Here is a 17,838-nt window from a genome sequence, read left to right as displayed (position 1 = left end):
TCAATTCTGAGATTGCTACTGTTATTCTACTGACAATAATTTAAATCTCATAAAACTGACCAAAATATTAAGAAATCATGCAATTTTTATAAATGGTTTCGCTTGTCATACTACTGCTAATATTTTTCACGTGACATTTTGGATATTACCTAAAAAGTTACATACATAATTTTTATTAAAAAGTGAGCTATAAAAACTTATTTTTAAATCAGTCAGTTTTAGCCAAGTGGTGGTAGTGAAGTCATTATTAGATTACTGATATCTTGAATCTTCAGCCAAAGAGTTGAATTAACAAGAATCCAATTGGTAAAGAAATGTCTCTCATTTGTAGTGAGATGTGGAGCACGATAGTTTTCCAAATAAACCTATGGTTATCAGCGAATAAAAACGAAACGCTTAAAGCACAAAATTTTTGGCACTTTTTGATCTTACTTAATTCATCTCTTCAGTAATTTGAACAAATGTTCAATAAAAGCAATAGTACAAATCTCTTTCTGATCATCTTGGTTCAAACTTCAAACGCATTGATACGAAATTGGTAAGTTTAATTAACACTTGTATTAATTAACTAATGTTATGTTATGAAGTATTATGACACTACAGTTATGGTTTTTTACTTTTACTCGATAAATGATAAGGTTTATCATTAACGTCAATACTTATTACTATAGATATATAATGTATATACAAAGTGTTTTCCAATTAATATAATGCCGTTTTATTCCATCTGCGTTATTCTTAATACCTTACACTTAAGTTTAAAAATGTTTTCCGGTACGCATCATCGAACAATCAAACTCATAATCAAAACACTTTGTAATGCTGAACATAAATCTTAGAACTATTATAAATAAGTACACGCACATCCGTATACATTTTTTCGTATGTAAATTGCATAAAACAAAACGAGAGACACAACAGATAAAATTGTACAGATTGTGTAATCTCATTTCATAGTAGGAATTTCATGACACATAACAAGTTTCGAACATGATGTGTCTATCTAATGTCTGATATGTTTTAAAACAATAAAATCAGAAATTCTATAACTAATCCTAGAACCAAATATTTACAATCTGTTAACCCATTCAAGAAAATTTTTTATACAACATATAATTAAGTACAAAACATACTATATCCATTTTGCTGTAGTTATAACTTTATGATTACAAAAGCAAACGAATTTTGATGTTGTGTCAAAAATCTGATGAAATAATCAACATAAGAAAAGAATGAGTTCAACAATTACTAAAACTGGCAAGTCTTGCTGATCGAAATACTGTACAAAATGGTACAGGTACAACCCGTTACCTAAGGTAGTGAAGAAATATTGTTTTTCCAAATATATGACTATATGACACTGCACATTGAAAAGGGCTTCTTAAATAAGCTTGATAATTGGATTGTTGAAAATATGACCAGTCGTTGATATGAAATGCATTTTGAGCAAAACTCCATGAAAAAAATGTATAGGTCATGCCCATATTTTAGACTATAATTATGCGATTAAATGTGTCGGTATTAAAAAACTTCGTTGATAGTGTACAAGATGCCAAACGACAACTATTAATTCAAACATATCGAGCTATAACGGTAGATACGTTATAGAATAGTGATATATAAGGTATAGGCGTGAAAATGTTAAAATAAATATTTAAAAACAAATATTTATCTCGATAACGTGCTACTTGCTGTCTCGACTCCAAGACATAAGTACAGTCACGAAAAAATGTAAAAAACATTTACTTTATTACACCTTTGAACTACCAATACATACATACAATCCATACGTACGTACATACAACGAAACATGCCTACATACCATACATACCAACGCGATAACATTTCACGCAGTCAGGTTCAATTATGGTTATTGAATAACCATAACCACTAATAATAAGAGTAAACTAATACAAAAATACGAAAATAACCATTTTTTCATATAGTGCAACATGCGAATTATATATAAAAAGCTACTATTTAACGTAACTATAAGAGCTGTGAAAATTTTGCAGTTTACACTATTGAAAAGAGTTTTACCCAAAAAATTGAATATCAAACTGTTTATCGGAACTGAGAAAAGTATGTAACTTTATTACTTGCAAGAAAGCAATTACAAAAGTACGCCTGCTTTGGTGCAATTTTTTTCATTACTCGTGAATTCATCCATTGTAGTACCCATTATTCTTTTTCTACCTTTATCATGCAGATTTTTGCAACTATAGCATTCTTTGTGCCTCATAAAAATGAGAATTTATGCGTTATGACTCTACCACCTAAATTAGTTGGAAGGAAGAATCAGCCAGCACCGTGTATGATCCAATGTAATGAAAATATGCCGCTGCCTAAAAATAAACACACGACTCTTGACTCAAATTGATAGATGGGTCAACTTGTTTGTCTTTTTTTTTTAACGTAAGAGTATACAAATGAGTAAGCATGTCTGACTAATGCAAAGTGTCGATTTCCAGAAATATTGAATAAGTGATGAGGTGTTGGATCTCAAGCACTATACACTCAGGCTATATATAACTAATGATCCAATCACAACTAAACAATGTTGACCAATGGTTGAGTTGCATACTAGAAGGTTGAAACTCATTGGCTTTTGAATATGCGTTTGATCGATCAAGCTTCAAATTTATTTGATCTTTTATGCCTTTTAATCATATCAGTTACATAGTAACATTCTATGATCACTTTCTTTTCCTTTGTTGTGCTATGTGTCATCAATTTTTGATAGAATTTGAATACTTAGTTCGATGCGTCATGATCACAATGTTACTGATGATGTTACGATCAAATGTTATTACTTTTAATACTATACAGCATAAGCAATCTTCCTTTGATAAGCCTGCAGACGAAATATCTATTTTTTATTATTTACCACCTAAATGATTGGAGATTTGATGGAAAGTAAAATATACGCGAACTTAAGAATGCATTGCTTGTTATTGTATTTCGCGTATTTGACTGACTGTAATGTTATTATGAGTAACAATTCAAGCGAACTGATGAAAGGTTAATATTTTAAAACAATATTTCTAAATGATTACTCTCAAAGTCAACAACGTTTAGTTTCACAGCTACTGATTATTACTATATATTGATAAGCCAGAGGTCTTATTATGATGAACCTATACAAAAAAATACTTCAGTAGTTGATGAAATGTAGACTGTTTCGCAATGTGAAGAGTGCAGGAGATACGTAGAATGATAAACCAAATTGAATACTCTCTGGAACCATTTTAAACGTCTGACCGATTAAAAGATAATAGGTAATCAGTTGAAAAGTTATGCCACTTTGAAAGTTATACAGACAAAGATTTTTATTAGTAACACATTCATTCATCTCGTTTCATTCAAGCTATTATGATCCAACTGTATGTGGAGCACTCAGATGATTCATACATTTTTTTTTTAATTGCCTTGCAAGAAATAAACAATGGTCAAACGGCGAGAGAGACTTATACATTATGGAATGAAGATAAATCTTGAATCATTATATAAAAAATTACCGGTTTGACTGCCTGAGTTTTTATTCAGAATTTATTTTAAAAAATTCGTACTTCTTATTGCCTTTTGAGTTATATAAAAGTAGGAATCTCTATCAGGACTGTCTGCTACAATTACTTCTTTTTAGCTGCCTTTTCAGCTTTGCGTCGCATCCGCTCTAATTCTTTGCGCTCTTTACGCTCACGTTCAGCTTGGGCTCGCAATTCTTTCAATTTTCGTTTCAGTCGTGCTTTTTCCTCTCCTGCGACACCAAGAGCTTTCAAGTCGCGTGATTCAAGTCTTAAGAGACCCCCTCCTGCTATTCCAGCATCGAGAAAACGTGGAGCATAACGTTCAAGACCCATTGCTGATAACCATTGGCACACCTACAAAGGAGTAATGAACAGAAAGTCATATCATCACCCACCAATACCAATCAGAATAATTAACTCATGTAAATCGTTGAAATAAATTTCAAAATTCATGTGTAAAATAACTTACCTGTTCTTTGGACCAATCAGTGATAGGAGCATTCTGCCAAAAGTGGGATGTTTTTTTATCTCCCAAGCCAAAATCACTGGGATGAGGAGGAAGCCAAACTTCACTTGAATCTAATTGTAAGTTGAAATAGGATTCTTTAAGTATGAACAACTTGTTTAGTAAATTTTAATCAAATTATCCGTTTTTCAGTACCTGCGCTACCAGTTTTTGATGGACTCGGATCAGCTCCAGGTGGACTAATAGAACCTCCTGATGAAAGACTTGATGGAGATCCACCTGGATGGTGCCACGGTGCAGTTCCACTACCAATCAAGTTCTGTGGAGGAACTGCTACTTTTTTAACTATAACAGAATGTGACAAAAGTTGAATAACAGTTGATTAATTTATGTTAACGCTACCGCAATTTTCTAGTATTACCGATATTTTATTAATTGACAGTCTTTAAATTACCTCTTTGACTTGCTTCATTGACAGCCTGTCGAATTTCCTCCACCAAATGATGTGTCACAAGAGTTGGATCACTGGACTGAGGATTATTCAAGTCTGTGAAATCCCCAGAGCTTTCTCTAGAAGATGACATATCATTTCCACCTAACCTGCGCTCTCTTTCAGCTAAGACTTGTTTTAATTGCTCTGCTAGTGATGCAGGAGGGCCTGACAGACCTGTTAAATTTATTAATTATTAATACAGCACAACAGCACAAACGCATCAAACCATTTTATATCGGTAAAACCAACCATTGTTAAATGTAATTCTACATACCTTTCTGTGGAGGGGGCCAGCTTTGTTCAGTCATAGCTCTCACTTGCGAGCTAATTGTACTATGTTGGCGCACAGACGTAGTCGATTCCAAGTGTTGCTTGCTTTTTTGTGAACTGATTGATGAGCTGCTCGAGTAGGAACTTAAGTTTGAAGGTCGTGACAAATCATTAGCAGAACGAGTTATTCCGTCATGAGCACTAGTATTCTTTGAGGATAAATCTTCGTCTGTATTGTCGCCAGACTCATCTAACCCATAGTCCTGTGGATATAGATACATTGAAAACATTCAATGAACTTCCAAGTAAAACCTACACATATAATAAATAATGACTTTTGGAGAAACGGTACTAACTGAGCTGCTATTGCTGAGACCACCAGGTCGTTTGGGAAGTTGACGATTTGCAAGTCCACCTCGACTAGCAAGTTCAGCTTTACTTTTACCTGCTGAATTATCGAGAAGGCGATGAGCTGGCACAGCTCGATCGAGTTCTTCTTTGACTGGTAATGGCAACGGCAGTTTGCGTTCTACGGTGGCTGTTTTGTCTCCATCATCAGGACTGCTAAGATCAGAAACCTCTGTATCTGATAATTGACAACTTGCCGCAGAAGGTGGAGGTGGCATTTGGCGTCTTGTTGGCTGGGGTGTCACAATGCGTGTCGTTGCACCATCATACGGCAATCGTACTGGAAGTCCAAATCTCCTTTGAGTTTCGGTCAATTCCATTTCTAATGCTATTACCTGTGAACAAAAGTTAATACATACATGATAGTGACATACGAGTCAAACAGCAAATTTAACGGAAATGAAAATTGTTAGATCTATCACCTATGAAGATAAAACTATACCTACCCTGTCTTTGAGGCATTTCACTAATGAGTTATACTCTGCATCTTTCTCATGTAAAAGCTGTTGATAAAACTCATCTCGTGCAATAATATCAGCTCTGAGTTCTCGGGCAGCCCGTCTTGCTCGTGCATATTTTTGTTGAATGGCTGAATTTTGAGCTGTTGCTTGGGAGAGCATTTCACGGACAGACGCTAAATCTTGACGTGCTATACTCAGAGCACGCTCCGATTCGTGTAATCGCAATCCAGATTCCCGTAATTTTGCAGCATATTCTTCGCTCCCTGCTCCAGTATTCTCCAGCTCTACCAACTAATAAAATATTGCAAAGTGAATAATTTTGTCATACTTTCTAAGAGCTCATCACTGAAATGCAAGTCATTACTACTGAGAAAATGACTGAAATAAGAATTCGTATGATTATGTCAATTATTGGTTTGAAATAAGAATGTTTATGCAAGGCTGTGCTTTCTTATCAATAAAATTTCATACATTATTTTCAACCCTATAACCAGGTAAAAATCATTCTAGGATGTACTTGAAATGTGTATTAAAACATTTTTTAATTGTCAATACTTTGCACTATCGAGTGTTACCATACATGATCATACTGGTTTTGTTTAATACAATATTGTAAAGTTTCATACACGATAAATATGGCTTAAATGCAAGGGGATATGATAAAATCAACAACAGAGTATCGGATCATGCAACAAAAAGCCACCAAGTGGGAATTATCATTTGCAATGATGCTGGTAGATCTATGAACAACTTCCAATGATCTGCAGAATATTCATGAAGAGTTTACCTCGAGCTAATTCATGTACAGAGATGTAAATGAATTATATACTGAGCAAATGTAAGAAATTGAACGCAATCTATGATGATAAATGATTCTAGAATGTAATGAAACCTGATTACCTTTGTTTTGAGGTTTTCCACCTCTCCGTCGGCTAAGGCAAGCTTATACTGACTCTGCAAGCATCCAAAGACACGCATAACACATAAGCAATACCCCAAATAAATCCACAATAAAGAAAAATAAGGAAATTACACATTCCTTCCAATTGATGTCGCGAACATATAAGCTCTTTGATATGTGAGCAGTTGCACAAAAAAATTAAGGGTAATCCGTTTGGCTAAAATTATGTACAAACGAACCAGAAAATTTAATTTCGAATCATTAAAGAATAAAAGACAGTACAATAGGTGGACGATAAACGATAAAACATTGATTTAAAGCTAATGTAATTGTGATCGTATCTGACGAAACAAAAATTCGTGTACATTACCCTAGTTACTTCTGAAGAAGAAAAAATATTTACAGGGAAATAATCTGTGAGAGGTCGACCTTTCACAATCAAGTAGTAATGGTGGACGGATGAGAAATATTAAATTCTAAAAGAAAAAAACACCGGCTGAATGCAACTGCTGAAGGAATTTGAAATCTCGATAAACATACAATGAATAATTCACTTGGTTACTACAGTCAACTCTAAATACACGACAATGTAATGGAATATGTACACCAATAATGTATGTTATGGTGAAGTGGTATGTACGTATATAACACAAGACAGACATAAGCACAATAAACATAAACATATTATATTCTAATAATTACTAAGTGGAGCCAACAAATCAACATTATGCATTAAAATACAGTATATATCAGGGTGATAGAAAAATCAAAGTAGTTAAATGACTAATATGAAGGTTGATAAATATAAGCTTTTACTGAGATACATGCCTCCTGTAGGAGAATTCGAAGGCTGTCTACGTCACTCTGTGTTGTCGTTGTTGGAGTAGTAGAAGGCAATGGTAAGGATGAACTAATGATGGGTGACCGACTTCGACTAGCCGGTGACGAATATGCATCAATCGGGCTTGCTGGAGGTTCGCCTTCCGAGCAAGATGACATGGTAGGAGACCCAGGTATACCTCCACCCAGACCACTCATCGAGGAGTTTTCTTCACCCATTCCAACTCGTTGGCTATCCGGCGAAGTTCCGTCCGAAAAATTTAGTCTTCTGGTATATGAGAAAATATTGATCAATTGCAAGCTGTCCTTACAGCACTCAAATCACCGAATTTCATAACTAATATTTATTATTTCCCTCAGTGCCTCAGCAGGCCTCAGGCACATACTGAGGCGGCCGTATTTTGTCGTCATGATAAATTTGCGAGCAAGGATAAACCATCATTGGGAATTTCTTACATTAGCGGTGTGTTAATTGAGGTACTTGAAAAGAAATTATTATTTCTGTTTCTTTCTTTCGGATATTTTAGAGTTTGAATCACAACAATTTTTTTGTCCACAAAAAAGTTTTGAAATTTCCAGAATAACCGAGTTTTCGAGATCACCATAAGGAAATTTTATGGCTACAAAAATACAAAATATACCGATTCTGGTTTTTTACCCCAGGAAAGAGAAAAAAAGCACTTAATATTGTTCTAGAATGTTAATTTCTTAAAGACACGATAGATACTTGACAAAAAAAGCCATCAACTTATTTGAAATTGAAAACATACCTTGTTGTAGATCCATTGGCTTCCTCACGCTCCCGATCAGCTTGTAAGCTCTGCCGAATGAGCATGGCCACTTCAGAATTACGAGGGTCCCGTTCTCTGCCAATTAGAAAACGTACTAGACCTGAGGTATTGCGCAGAACGCTTGCAGCATAAGCTTGGGTCACACCAATCAGAGACTTGCCATCCACCTCAACAATCTGATCATTAACCTGAATACGACCTTCTCGAGCAGCAGCACCCTTTTCGGTAATCGTCTTAACAAAAATACCAAGTTTTTCAAGGCCTGCATCGGCACCAACACCCATTCCAATTATACTCAAGCCAAGTCCTTCTGGCCCTTTCATTAGCTCCACTGGGAAAACCTAAAATTTATATTAGTTCAATGCTTGAGTGAGTCTAAAAACAGAATAGCTCCGAGAAATAGTTAAATTATCATTTGTATGCTTTGTGGGATTAGACAATTGGATTACCTCCATTTTTTCAACACGTTTCTCAAGCTCATACTCTGCACTTGCAGCAACAGGGTCAACATCTTCGTTGCGTCGATCGTACTCATTGACCGAGTGTGTCGAGTAAACCCGCATTGGTCCTGTATCAAATGAAACTTTCATATTCGTTTTCTTCACAGGTATAACCGTCGGAGGTAAATCTTCGTCATCTTCATCTGAATCAGGAAGACCAGCAACTTCCATCCAAAAGTGACCATCTTCATAGTAATGTACTCCATTTTCGACTAAAATCTAGAAAAAATTGTACATTATTGTAGAATTGTCGAATACAGTTAGACAATTATTACACAAACACTGCTATGAGTGAAAGCAATTAAGAATATTGATTGAATAAAAATTTTTTTAAGAAGTTTAAAAATTTTAGGATCTTGTTACAAATCAGAAACAGAAAGAAATTACACAACTAATTTGACTCGTCCCGGTAAAATATGTAAGTTTTGAGGCTGAATATTAATGTATAATTACAATCTTTCCAGGCACAGGTGTATAATCGTCTTGGTGTTCAGTTTCTGTGTCATCATTAGTTTCTTGTGTGTCATTCAAGCTGCTGACAGATCCCAACAATCCGCTCTCACTTCCTGTCACTGAGCCTATTTGGCTCTCAGTCAAGGAGTCTATCGTCAGATCACTTCGCGACCTGTTAGACAAACTATGAGTCATTGCATTAATGCATCTAGTTTGTTTTGTAACAAGAAATATTAGTCTTGAACTTCTAAATCATGTATCTCAGGTTCACGTACGTGTTATGTCGAAATAGCCGATCAATAGATGATGAAGTTTAGATTCTAGATAGCTGCATACGAATACCCGAATACTGCACTGTATAATAAATATCCAAAGTCTCCTTATAGCACATGCAAAATAAGATTTGAAAAGCTATTTTTTTTTACTATACTTTTAGAGCAGATTAAGCAGACAAGTCAGACAATTCTTAACTCACTGATAGACATGTAAACTAATATGCTTAAAGAACACAAAGTACATTCGGATGCTTCCTGGGCGATTAATTGTCATAGCGTTGCGATTCATAGGTGATAAATTAATATAATTATGTACACATACTTAGTACATGATAATAACAATAATGCCAGTCATATGAACGTATTCAAGTACCAATGAATATTAATAACAATATTCAACTGTGAAACCTGCAAGTTATTCCAATGTAAAATTCTCAAGAAACTGTGAAGCCAAAGAGTAGGTATTTATAGTCATTCAAATCCAGCAGTCTTTAGATAGGATTCATCTCAAGTTACCTTGCAGTCTCCACAAATTTAGGGACTCATATGAATTATACAAAATATTACACAACGAAATTCGTGTTTTAATTTTATAATAAATAATTATTAAGTACTACTGACTTACCTGTAATCGTGAGTGGTGCTGTTTACTACGCTGGAATCAGGAGCAGAAAGAACATCGGATAGCCAGTCTGGTGTGTTGTCTTGTTCCTCTCTATCTCGTTCATTGTCTCTGTCTAGCTCCCTATCTTTATCACCAGGTGTAGCAGTAGTTGTTGTAGGTGACAAAAGTCTTGCTATTTCTTGAGCTTCCTCGTCCGATAGCAAAGCCGATCCTTGTCTGATTAATTATTTTTACCATTCATTCTTCAGCTCACAACAACAAATGTAGCAAATAAAAACCATCTTGAATCAATTACAGTATTTACTCACCTAATTTTCTTTTCCAATATGCTGTAGATCCACGACAGGTATTGACAGGTACAAGCCCAATTGAATACATAAGCATATTAAAATACCGCAAAATGAAATAGCGTATCTGAGAATCGCATAATTTTACACCTTTTGTAATGTCTTTTCATTTCACTAAAAAATTGGAGAGTAACGAGGAAATATTCTTCAACTTTAGACTGCTTTAAACCATATAAGTAAAGCACAATTATATGTTTCTCAAATACATTGTGAGTACAGCCAGCTCAAGAAGACGGAATTTAAATTGCTTGTCACCTTTCCGAGTTTGAGAAAGTGTAACATGCTTTTGTTACTCACGAAGTATGTTAGTGATCACAAGTATGTTGAGAGTTCTTAATAAGAAATGCGCATAAGAAGAATATATTGAAAAAGAAAATATAGAATTGTTGTAATTTATACAGAATATTGAAAATTAGTATATCATAGATAATACAGGTTTTCCAATCAGTAAATTTCATAAGACAAAATATGCGCATACTGCATTCTGTATCTACATGAGAAAAATGCAGATATTTTTTGTTTCAAGTAAAACAACGAATTGCTTACAATACTACAAGACCGTTTATACATGACATCCCCAATTTTCAAGCGATCTATCTACATCTAACATGCAATCTGCAATTTCCTCAAATTCATTTTTCGTTTTTAAACAATCAAAATAATTCTGTTGTGACAATATTTTATCAAATCAATTTCAACTGATGAATTCGGAGCTTGTATCATTCGAGCACAACCGTAATGGATAAACATAAAACTATATTCTTAACTATGTATATATGTATGTAAATATTAATTTATTGTGGGCCAGAATCTATAAAATAGCGTATTGAATACAACACTTGTGTTCTAAACTGCAAATTTAACGATTTTCGTCCCCTTGCGCAAGATCAATATGAAAAAATCAATGATCCTATATTATCTCAGTACCAAACAAAACCCAAAATATCAAAACTTAAACTCACCGAGAGCTCAGAAGATTTTCAGCTTCGTCTGCAGTCATTGTGTCTGGAGTTACTGGAGTTGCTTGACTAGCTCGGGGTCTAATTGGTGTTGCATCTTGGCCGTTCATACTCTGCTTCACATGGGGTGAAAGACTTTCCATATTTGTAATAGTTTTAGCATCACTGGAGTCGCTGTCTTCTTGCAAACTACTTTCAAATACTTTTTCATCACTGGCTAATTTATGTTCAAATGAACTTGAGACATGTTGCTCCTGATAGTTGTCAGTAGATTCAACAACTTGGGCTTTCGATAAAAATTTATTTGAAACTTGTTGCAATTTCGTAGCAGCAATTTGATCAGCCTTTAATTTCTCTTGCTCCCATGTTGTTTGTGATTGCCCCAGTACATCGACTTTTGACATATTAGTCTTATTTGAGCCATCCAAATTTGAATTTTTCAGAGCATTTATATCGGATCTCATCTTAGAAGTATTAGTAGTAGTAGTAGTAGTAGCAGTAGCAGTAGTATTAGTTGTAGTAGTAATAGAAATTGTTTCATTTTCGTTAAAATTATCCTTAGTTGCAGAATTAATGAAGTCTGTCATGGATTTTGTGCCGTTAGAATAATTCTTATCTTGATTGGTAGAAGCCTTCAGAGATTGATTTGTACTTGTCACGGATTTTTCTAAATTAACCGTTTTATGTTGCATAGTTTTTGGATCTGTGACATTATTAGTTGCCTCAGATATTTCTTTGTTGTCAGCCACCGCTTCCTGCTTAGAAGAGTTTAATTGATCATTTGTAGCACATAATGGTATTTCTGGTTTTGGAATTTGAGAAAAGCTGTCGATCAAATTTGGCGACTTCGTCATTGCGGTTTGCAAAGACGAACTCTGATTAGCTGCTGTTTCTTGAAATTTATAAAGCGTGTCTTGTTGTGGCGCTCCTCCTTTTCCTTGTTCGACATTTTCAGTTTTCGGTTGATGACCTTGTTTACTTTGTGTCGTAGACTCAGAGATTTGTGCATGCTGTAATCTTTTTGCATATGGTGACGGAATTGGAATATCTTTGTGTTCCAATGGAGGGTATTCTTGATCTGAGCTAACAACTGACGGTGGGCGTGGTCCCAAACCAGCGGCAGGCATGTCCACTCGAAGATGAGACCTTCGAATAACTGTCGCTGTGTCTGTTTCACTAAATGGTTTCTCTGGACTGAATTCATGATCCACTATTTTCTCCGTGTATATAGTTGGTTTATCCGAATCCTCTATTTCCAGGTCGTAACTGTTACGTCCTGAAATGAAAGAGAAGAGTAATAATATAAATAGATACGAGCTTTGTGGTATTATAAATAATACATGCAATGTATAACAGACTTTGAGTCAAGATATTCAATGTTTAATAAAATGCCAAATACAGGGAAATAAATTGTCCGGTAAGTTATAGGCATTTACGTATGACTTTTAAAATAGGCACTCATGAAAAACTTTTAAGTAACTGATTTAAACATTGTTCTGTCTAAAAATCCATTGGATCGTGACCTAACACAAGGAAAACAATTTTCATACCTCGGCAATCGATACAAAGTAAACGGAGACACATAGCACTAATTGTTTAGATTTCCAATAAATACACTAACTCTGGATAATTTTTTATCTCTTCGGATGATTTGAAGGAAAGTTTTGATGGTCTAAACTAGTTCTAAGTATTCGGTTGCAAAAAAGTGTGCCGTCTAGACGGATCGGCAATGTAACCTTGTATTTTATCATGTGTGGGTGTATGTGGCCAGAATGCCAAATGTTCCACCAAAAATATATTTAAACACAGACTAAACAACAAATACACAACACCACAGTGAATTAAAATTCAATTCTGACGTATTGAAACGGTCAATTTTGGTTTTTAGATTTACGTTTCATTGACAATATATATATATATATATATTTATCCATTTGTCAATAACAATATTTATTGTCCTGGTTTAAGAGTTATATTCTTCTATAAATATTAGCATGCCGATCATGCATGAAAAATCATTTTGATGGGATGACTCTTTGTGCTGAAGTTGTTGCAAACACTATTAGCTTTTATATTATTTTAAGTATGAATATTAGTTGGGCGAACATTGTTTACACGATTCGTCTGATTCAAAATGCGCTTTTAGTAACTTTATATCTCGTATACTCATTATAACGTAGAAAGGTACAAGTGCACAGTCTCCGAACAGAGTTCATACTGACTTCTATAAATAATTCAGTTGAGTCTGGTGGGAGAAGAGAGACATGCCTTTTACTTTTACTTTTTAACGTTTTGGCAGACTGCCATTTAGCATAACCCAGCCTGTATTTAAGAACCCAAACCTCCTCAGGAAATATGTTAAACATTTTTAGATCTGTGTATTTTTATTAAAGCACTCCGTGGGTGTCATTCATAATATTGTTACTCAGTTGTACTGTCTATAGAGCTCCGAGTTTTAAGATTATTTGATATAATGAATGCTTAGAAAGTGTTACTCATAAAGCAGCTGATTATTCAATAATGAAACATTTTTTACAGAAATTTATTTGCAATGAAACAGTTAATTTCAACAAATCCTCATATGCAGTTATAGTACAGCCATCATACATTTCAATTGGAGATAAGTTTTTCTATGCCAGACAAGGAATAAATATAATTGTGTTATTAGCTCCAGATGCATGGGATTTGATAATGTTTAACAAATACTGATTTGATGAATAACATTAATGGTAATAAGCATAAACTTGATGGTATTTCAGACATTAATATTGATAACATATAATATATTTATATTAATTTTCATGCATTCCCACAACCCATTTTTTTCACTCTCAGAACTTGCATTTCGACTAACCTTTTTGATTCTTTTCGAGCACCTCCTTATCAGCTTTTTCTTCTTTACTGTCTTTCGAGGGAGAACTTGGCGAACTCATGCCTGATGAAGTACTATCTGTGCAAGCTGAAGGTGGTCGAAGCTCGATTTCAGGTGACTTTGATCGGTCTACCGTTTTAGATCTATTGATTTCTTCCTTTTGTTTCACTGTATCACTACTTGGTTTTGCCCAGTTTGGTCTTGAATCTGACCGATGTTTTTCTGCATACTTCACATTTTCATTCAAAGTTTCTTTCAACGGTTGTGAATCAAGATCAGCATTTTTTAAAATTTCCTCATTTTTGGCAAGCCATTGATTTTTCCATTCTGATGTCTTAGGAGGAGATCTTAATGGACAGTTTGGATAATTAGAATAATCCGGAGTAGGTAATTGATCGAAACCTGAGTTGTCAGTTGGAACATAATTTGTATTTTGCTGCGTTTTCCCTGGACCTAAATTAGATTTGACACTGGACTGATTCTCTAAACTTACTGATATTGTACCACTTTTAAAAGTCGTATGTTTATTATCCAAATGGCTAGGGGTTTTTGACACTTCCACGTTTTCAACTTTTGAAGGCGTTGAATTTTTTGGGACAATTCTACCTGATACATTCTTCTGCACTACAGCGTATTCAGGTAAAAAGGTTTCTTGATCTTTTTGCATACTGGCAAGGTTTGAGACCTTTGAAGCTTGTACAATAGGACCCTTCTGGACAACTGCGTAGTCGGGAGTGTTTGAAAACATATCAAAATTTTTATTTACTGTTGCATACTCTGGACTTTTAGGACTAGAAAGAAGTTCAGGAGTAGTAGGACTAATAACAGCTACACTAGCAGGTCGTTCTTTTCTGGAGATTCCTGAACAAACGTTATTTGTCGACGAAATTCTGGCTGGAGGAGGTGGCGGTGGTGGAGACATATTTGGTGATGGTCTTGTAGAACAAAAACTAGCTGACCTTGTCGCAAGATTATTAGTGACATCTGTTGTTCCTCTCGAATCTTTATCATAAGTTGGCAAGCCAGGAGAGTGTCCTGGGGTGGCATTTTCGCCAGTAGTTCTGTTTAAACTTTGATTTAAAGTTGTTTGAACTATTGATCTATTCGGATCCGAATTATATCTGCTTGGCCTCGTTTTAGAGAAATGGCTAGTCCAGTTTTTCTGCTTCTCAATTAACTCTTTAGAATTCAATCTCCTCTCTGGTTTTTCTGGCTTCTCCGGTCTCTCGTCCATTCGATTTTCTTTTCCATAATTCTTCTCAAATTTATCAGATCTTCCAAAACCTGGTCTAGGTCTTAATCTATCTACGACTGCTTCAGGGCCATGAGTATGCCCATTTTCAAAATGACGCTCTGCATTCAAAGCAGGTACACTTGCACTCCAATTACTTAAATGATCTCTTGTACCTGATGGCGATGGTGACCTAGGTCTGGGTGACCGAGCAGGAGACGTACAACCCGAACCAGAATTAGCCGAACTTGAACGTGAGCGAAGTCCATGTAAATTTGTTGGTTTCATTACTCGATCCACTCTGATATGGAAAAAAGAAACAGATCAATTGATTCATCAGGATAATAACAAAAAAATATACCTAATCCTGGCATTTAATTGAATATAAATGTTTGTGATTCGAATAGCAATACTGATAGAAAAATAAGAATCATCAAAATGTTGCACTCACGGGCGATGCGGCTTGTTTTCCTCTCCTAGTTTCTCAAATAAAGCTCTTGCATTGTTAAATCGAGCAACGTGACTCTCTGTTCGTACAACCGTTACTTGCGTAGGAGAATCTTTCAATGGTGCTGGAGGATCTTTCATGGGATCCGATAAAACAACATTTGTTCTATGACTAAGGTTTTCTAGTTGTGGCTTTGACTGGAATATATTTGCAATTGCCGACACTTTTGAGCCTCCATGGCGTTTTTTGTCATCAACTGCAGCCATCTTTATTCTGTTAAGTGGATCTGCGAAAAAAAACAGGAAAAGATAATTCAGTGAAAAAGAAGGAAATGTAGGAAGTCTTAAATTAATTGAATGAATGTAACTTGCACTGTAAAATTCCTCGATGAAGAAATTGTGTGGCAAACAAATTTTCTCTAGATCCTGACTTCAAAAAATCAAATAAAATAATGAACACCCACTCGCCTTGTGATAGTGAAAAGTGTTCCTACAGGCCAAAATGCACTAACTTAACATGAAGTAAACATAAAATCACAAGGAATAGGCTACTGCTGTGATAAGAATTGGAGATAAACTGATAAGTGAAATCATATATCAATTGTACCATGTATCATTGGAGCATCATGAATCACACATATTTATCGTATCTATCAACTACAGATCTAAGTATTTGAAAATACTACTAAGAATAGTATTTATTGATATCAATTTGCACGAAAACGTCGAAGAACTAAATCGGTGCCCTATCTCTGCCACAAAAATGAAAATTGAAAATTGAAAAATACAAATACATACATGTATTTTTAAGAACTGTTCGGTAATTGTAGCAGAAAGAGATACAGCTATTGTGTAAATGGTATACTAATTACTATTTGACACGAGTTATTCAATGTTTGTCAAGCTTACCTCTTTCTTCTCTAAAAACTCATCAATTAACCACGAAAATCTCGAAGTATCTTAAAGTATACTATGCTTCAGCCCATTTTCATCCATTGATGTTTTTGAATTCTTGGCTCTTCTATCACCTGCATAATAAGTGAATGCCAATTATTGGATTGACTCATTAACCATTGTCAATTATTAGATATAGTCAAACAATTTTTTACCTCATAACATGCGCATTACATATTTAATATAATATTTATTCATCATAATAAACTGAAAATCCCTTAGTACATGAACAATACTAAAAAAATAGTTTTAAACAATAATGAATAGTAGATGCCGTAGCCTGGTTGGTAGATATAAAAACATACTGTTTGAAATTAAAACCTATGTTCAACTTGTGGTTATGGGATTGTAAGTTATACTTTCCACAATGTTTTGTTTCTAAAGTGAGTATCAAATGGAATACTAACTGAAATGATGTCATCTAATATTGTCACATGTGTAAAATGTATCTCAGGAAACTGGATGCCCAACATTCTGTGTTTATAGAGTTGATTTTTACGAATAAGCAATTTTTTTTTCATCAATTCAATTTATGGAAGCATCTTTTCAATCATTGTATTATTCAAAGATGATATAAATAAAAAAATAAGAGTTCGGTATTAATATCAAGGAATGGTGATAGTGAAAAAGATTGGTTTCAATCCTATTTTAAATTTATTCAAATTTCATTAACCTTGAATGAGAAAAAAACAAACAACAAGAATCTCCAGAATAGATACAAGCATTTGTAGGTAAGTGAAAATATTTCTGTAGCAAAAGAAATTTTTTTTAAATGGATTATTAATTTAAAGATTTAAGGTTCTAATAAATGATGAAACATTCATTTTAAGGAATAATTTAAGTGAGAGTTAAGTGAAAGGTGGAGCAGCATGCAAAGGTAAGTCTGGTTCCCACTCTTCCTCCCTTTGCTGTGCCATGTCCAAACAATCAATACTTGACTCTTGTCTCTCTGTCATTGAAAAGGGCAGATGAAACTTGAAAGTCTGATATAAATAAAAACAATTATGCATACAGAGTA

General features: G+C 34.5%; 1 protein-coding gene across 6 annotated transcripts; it reads right to left on the bottom strand.

The window, feature by feature from the left end:
* Window positions 1-2,805: 2,805 nt before the first annotated feature.
* On the bottom strand, window positions 2,806-16,133 carry LOC124416534 (neurabin-1). Of its 6 annotated transcripts, none has more exons than XM_046897692.1 (17): window positions 15,871-16,133; window positions 14,171-15,720; window positions 11,320-12,592; window positions 10,319-10,339; window positions 10,011-10,226; window positions 9,111-9,294; window positions 8,607-8,876; window positions 8,137-8,498; window positions 7,355-7,634; window positions 6,526-6,579; window positions 5,611-5,916; window positions 5,113-5,499; window positions 4,761-5,019; window positions 4,448-4,660; window positions 4,189-4,338; window positions 3,997-4,106; window positions 2,806-3,881 (listed from the first exon to the last, which is right to left on the bottom strand). In XM_046897692.1, the coding sequence occupies exons 1-17, from the start codon at window positions 16,131-16,133 to the stop codon at window positions 3,630-3,632; spliced, it is 6,150 nt and encodes a 2,049-aa protein (XP_046753648.1). In that variant the 3' UTR covers window positions 2,806-3,629. The 6 variants fall into 6 exon arrangements, with proteins under 6 accessions (XP_046753648.1, XP_046753649.1, XP_046753650.1 ...); XM_046897693.1 differs by having other exon boundaries at window positions 7,355-7,631; XM_046897694.1 differs by having other exon boundaries at window positions 9,111-9,282.
* Window positions 16,134-17,838: the final 1,705 nt, after the last annotated feature.

The sequence above is a fragment of the Diprion similis genome, chromosome 2 (genome assembly GCF_021155765.1).
Source record: "Diprion similis isolate iyDipSimi1 chromosome 2, iyDipSimi1.1, whole genome shotgun sequence".
Classification (NCBI taxonomy): Eukaryota; Metazoa; Arthropoda; class Insecta; order Hymenoptera; family Diprionidae; genus Diprion; species Diprion similis.
Note: the sequence above shows the minus strand (reverse complement) of the source record. Positions and strands in the feature narration are given on the sequence as shown.

Excerpts from the sequence above, each read along its gene's own strand:
- LOC124416534 (XM_046897692.1), bottom strand. The coding sequence starts at position 16,133 with ATGGCTGCAGTTGATGACAAAAAACGCCATGGAGGCTCAAAAGTGTCG. Across the intron at positions 8,877-9,110 it reads CACCTGTGCCTGGAAAGATT|ATTTTAGTCGAAAATGGAGT; the intron begins GTAATTATACAT and ends AATTTTTTCTAG. Across the intron at positions 5,020-5,112 it reads GTCTCAGCAATAGCAGCTCA|GACTATGGGTTAGATGAGTC; the intron begins GTTAGTACCGTT and ends CTATATCCACAG.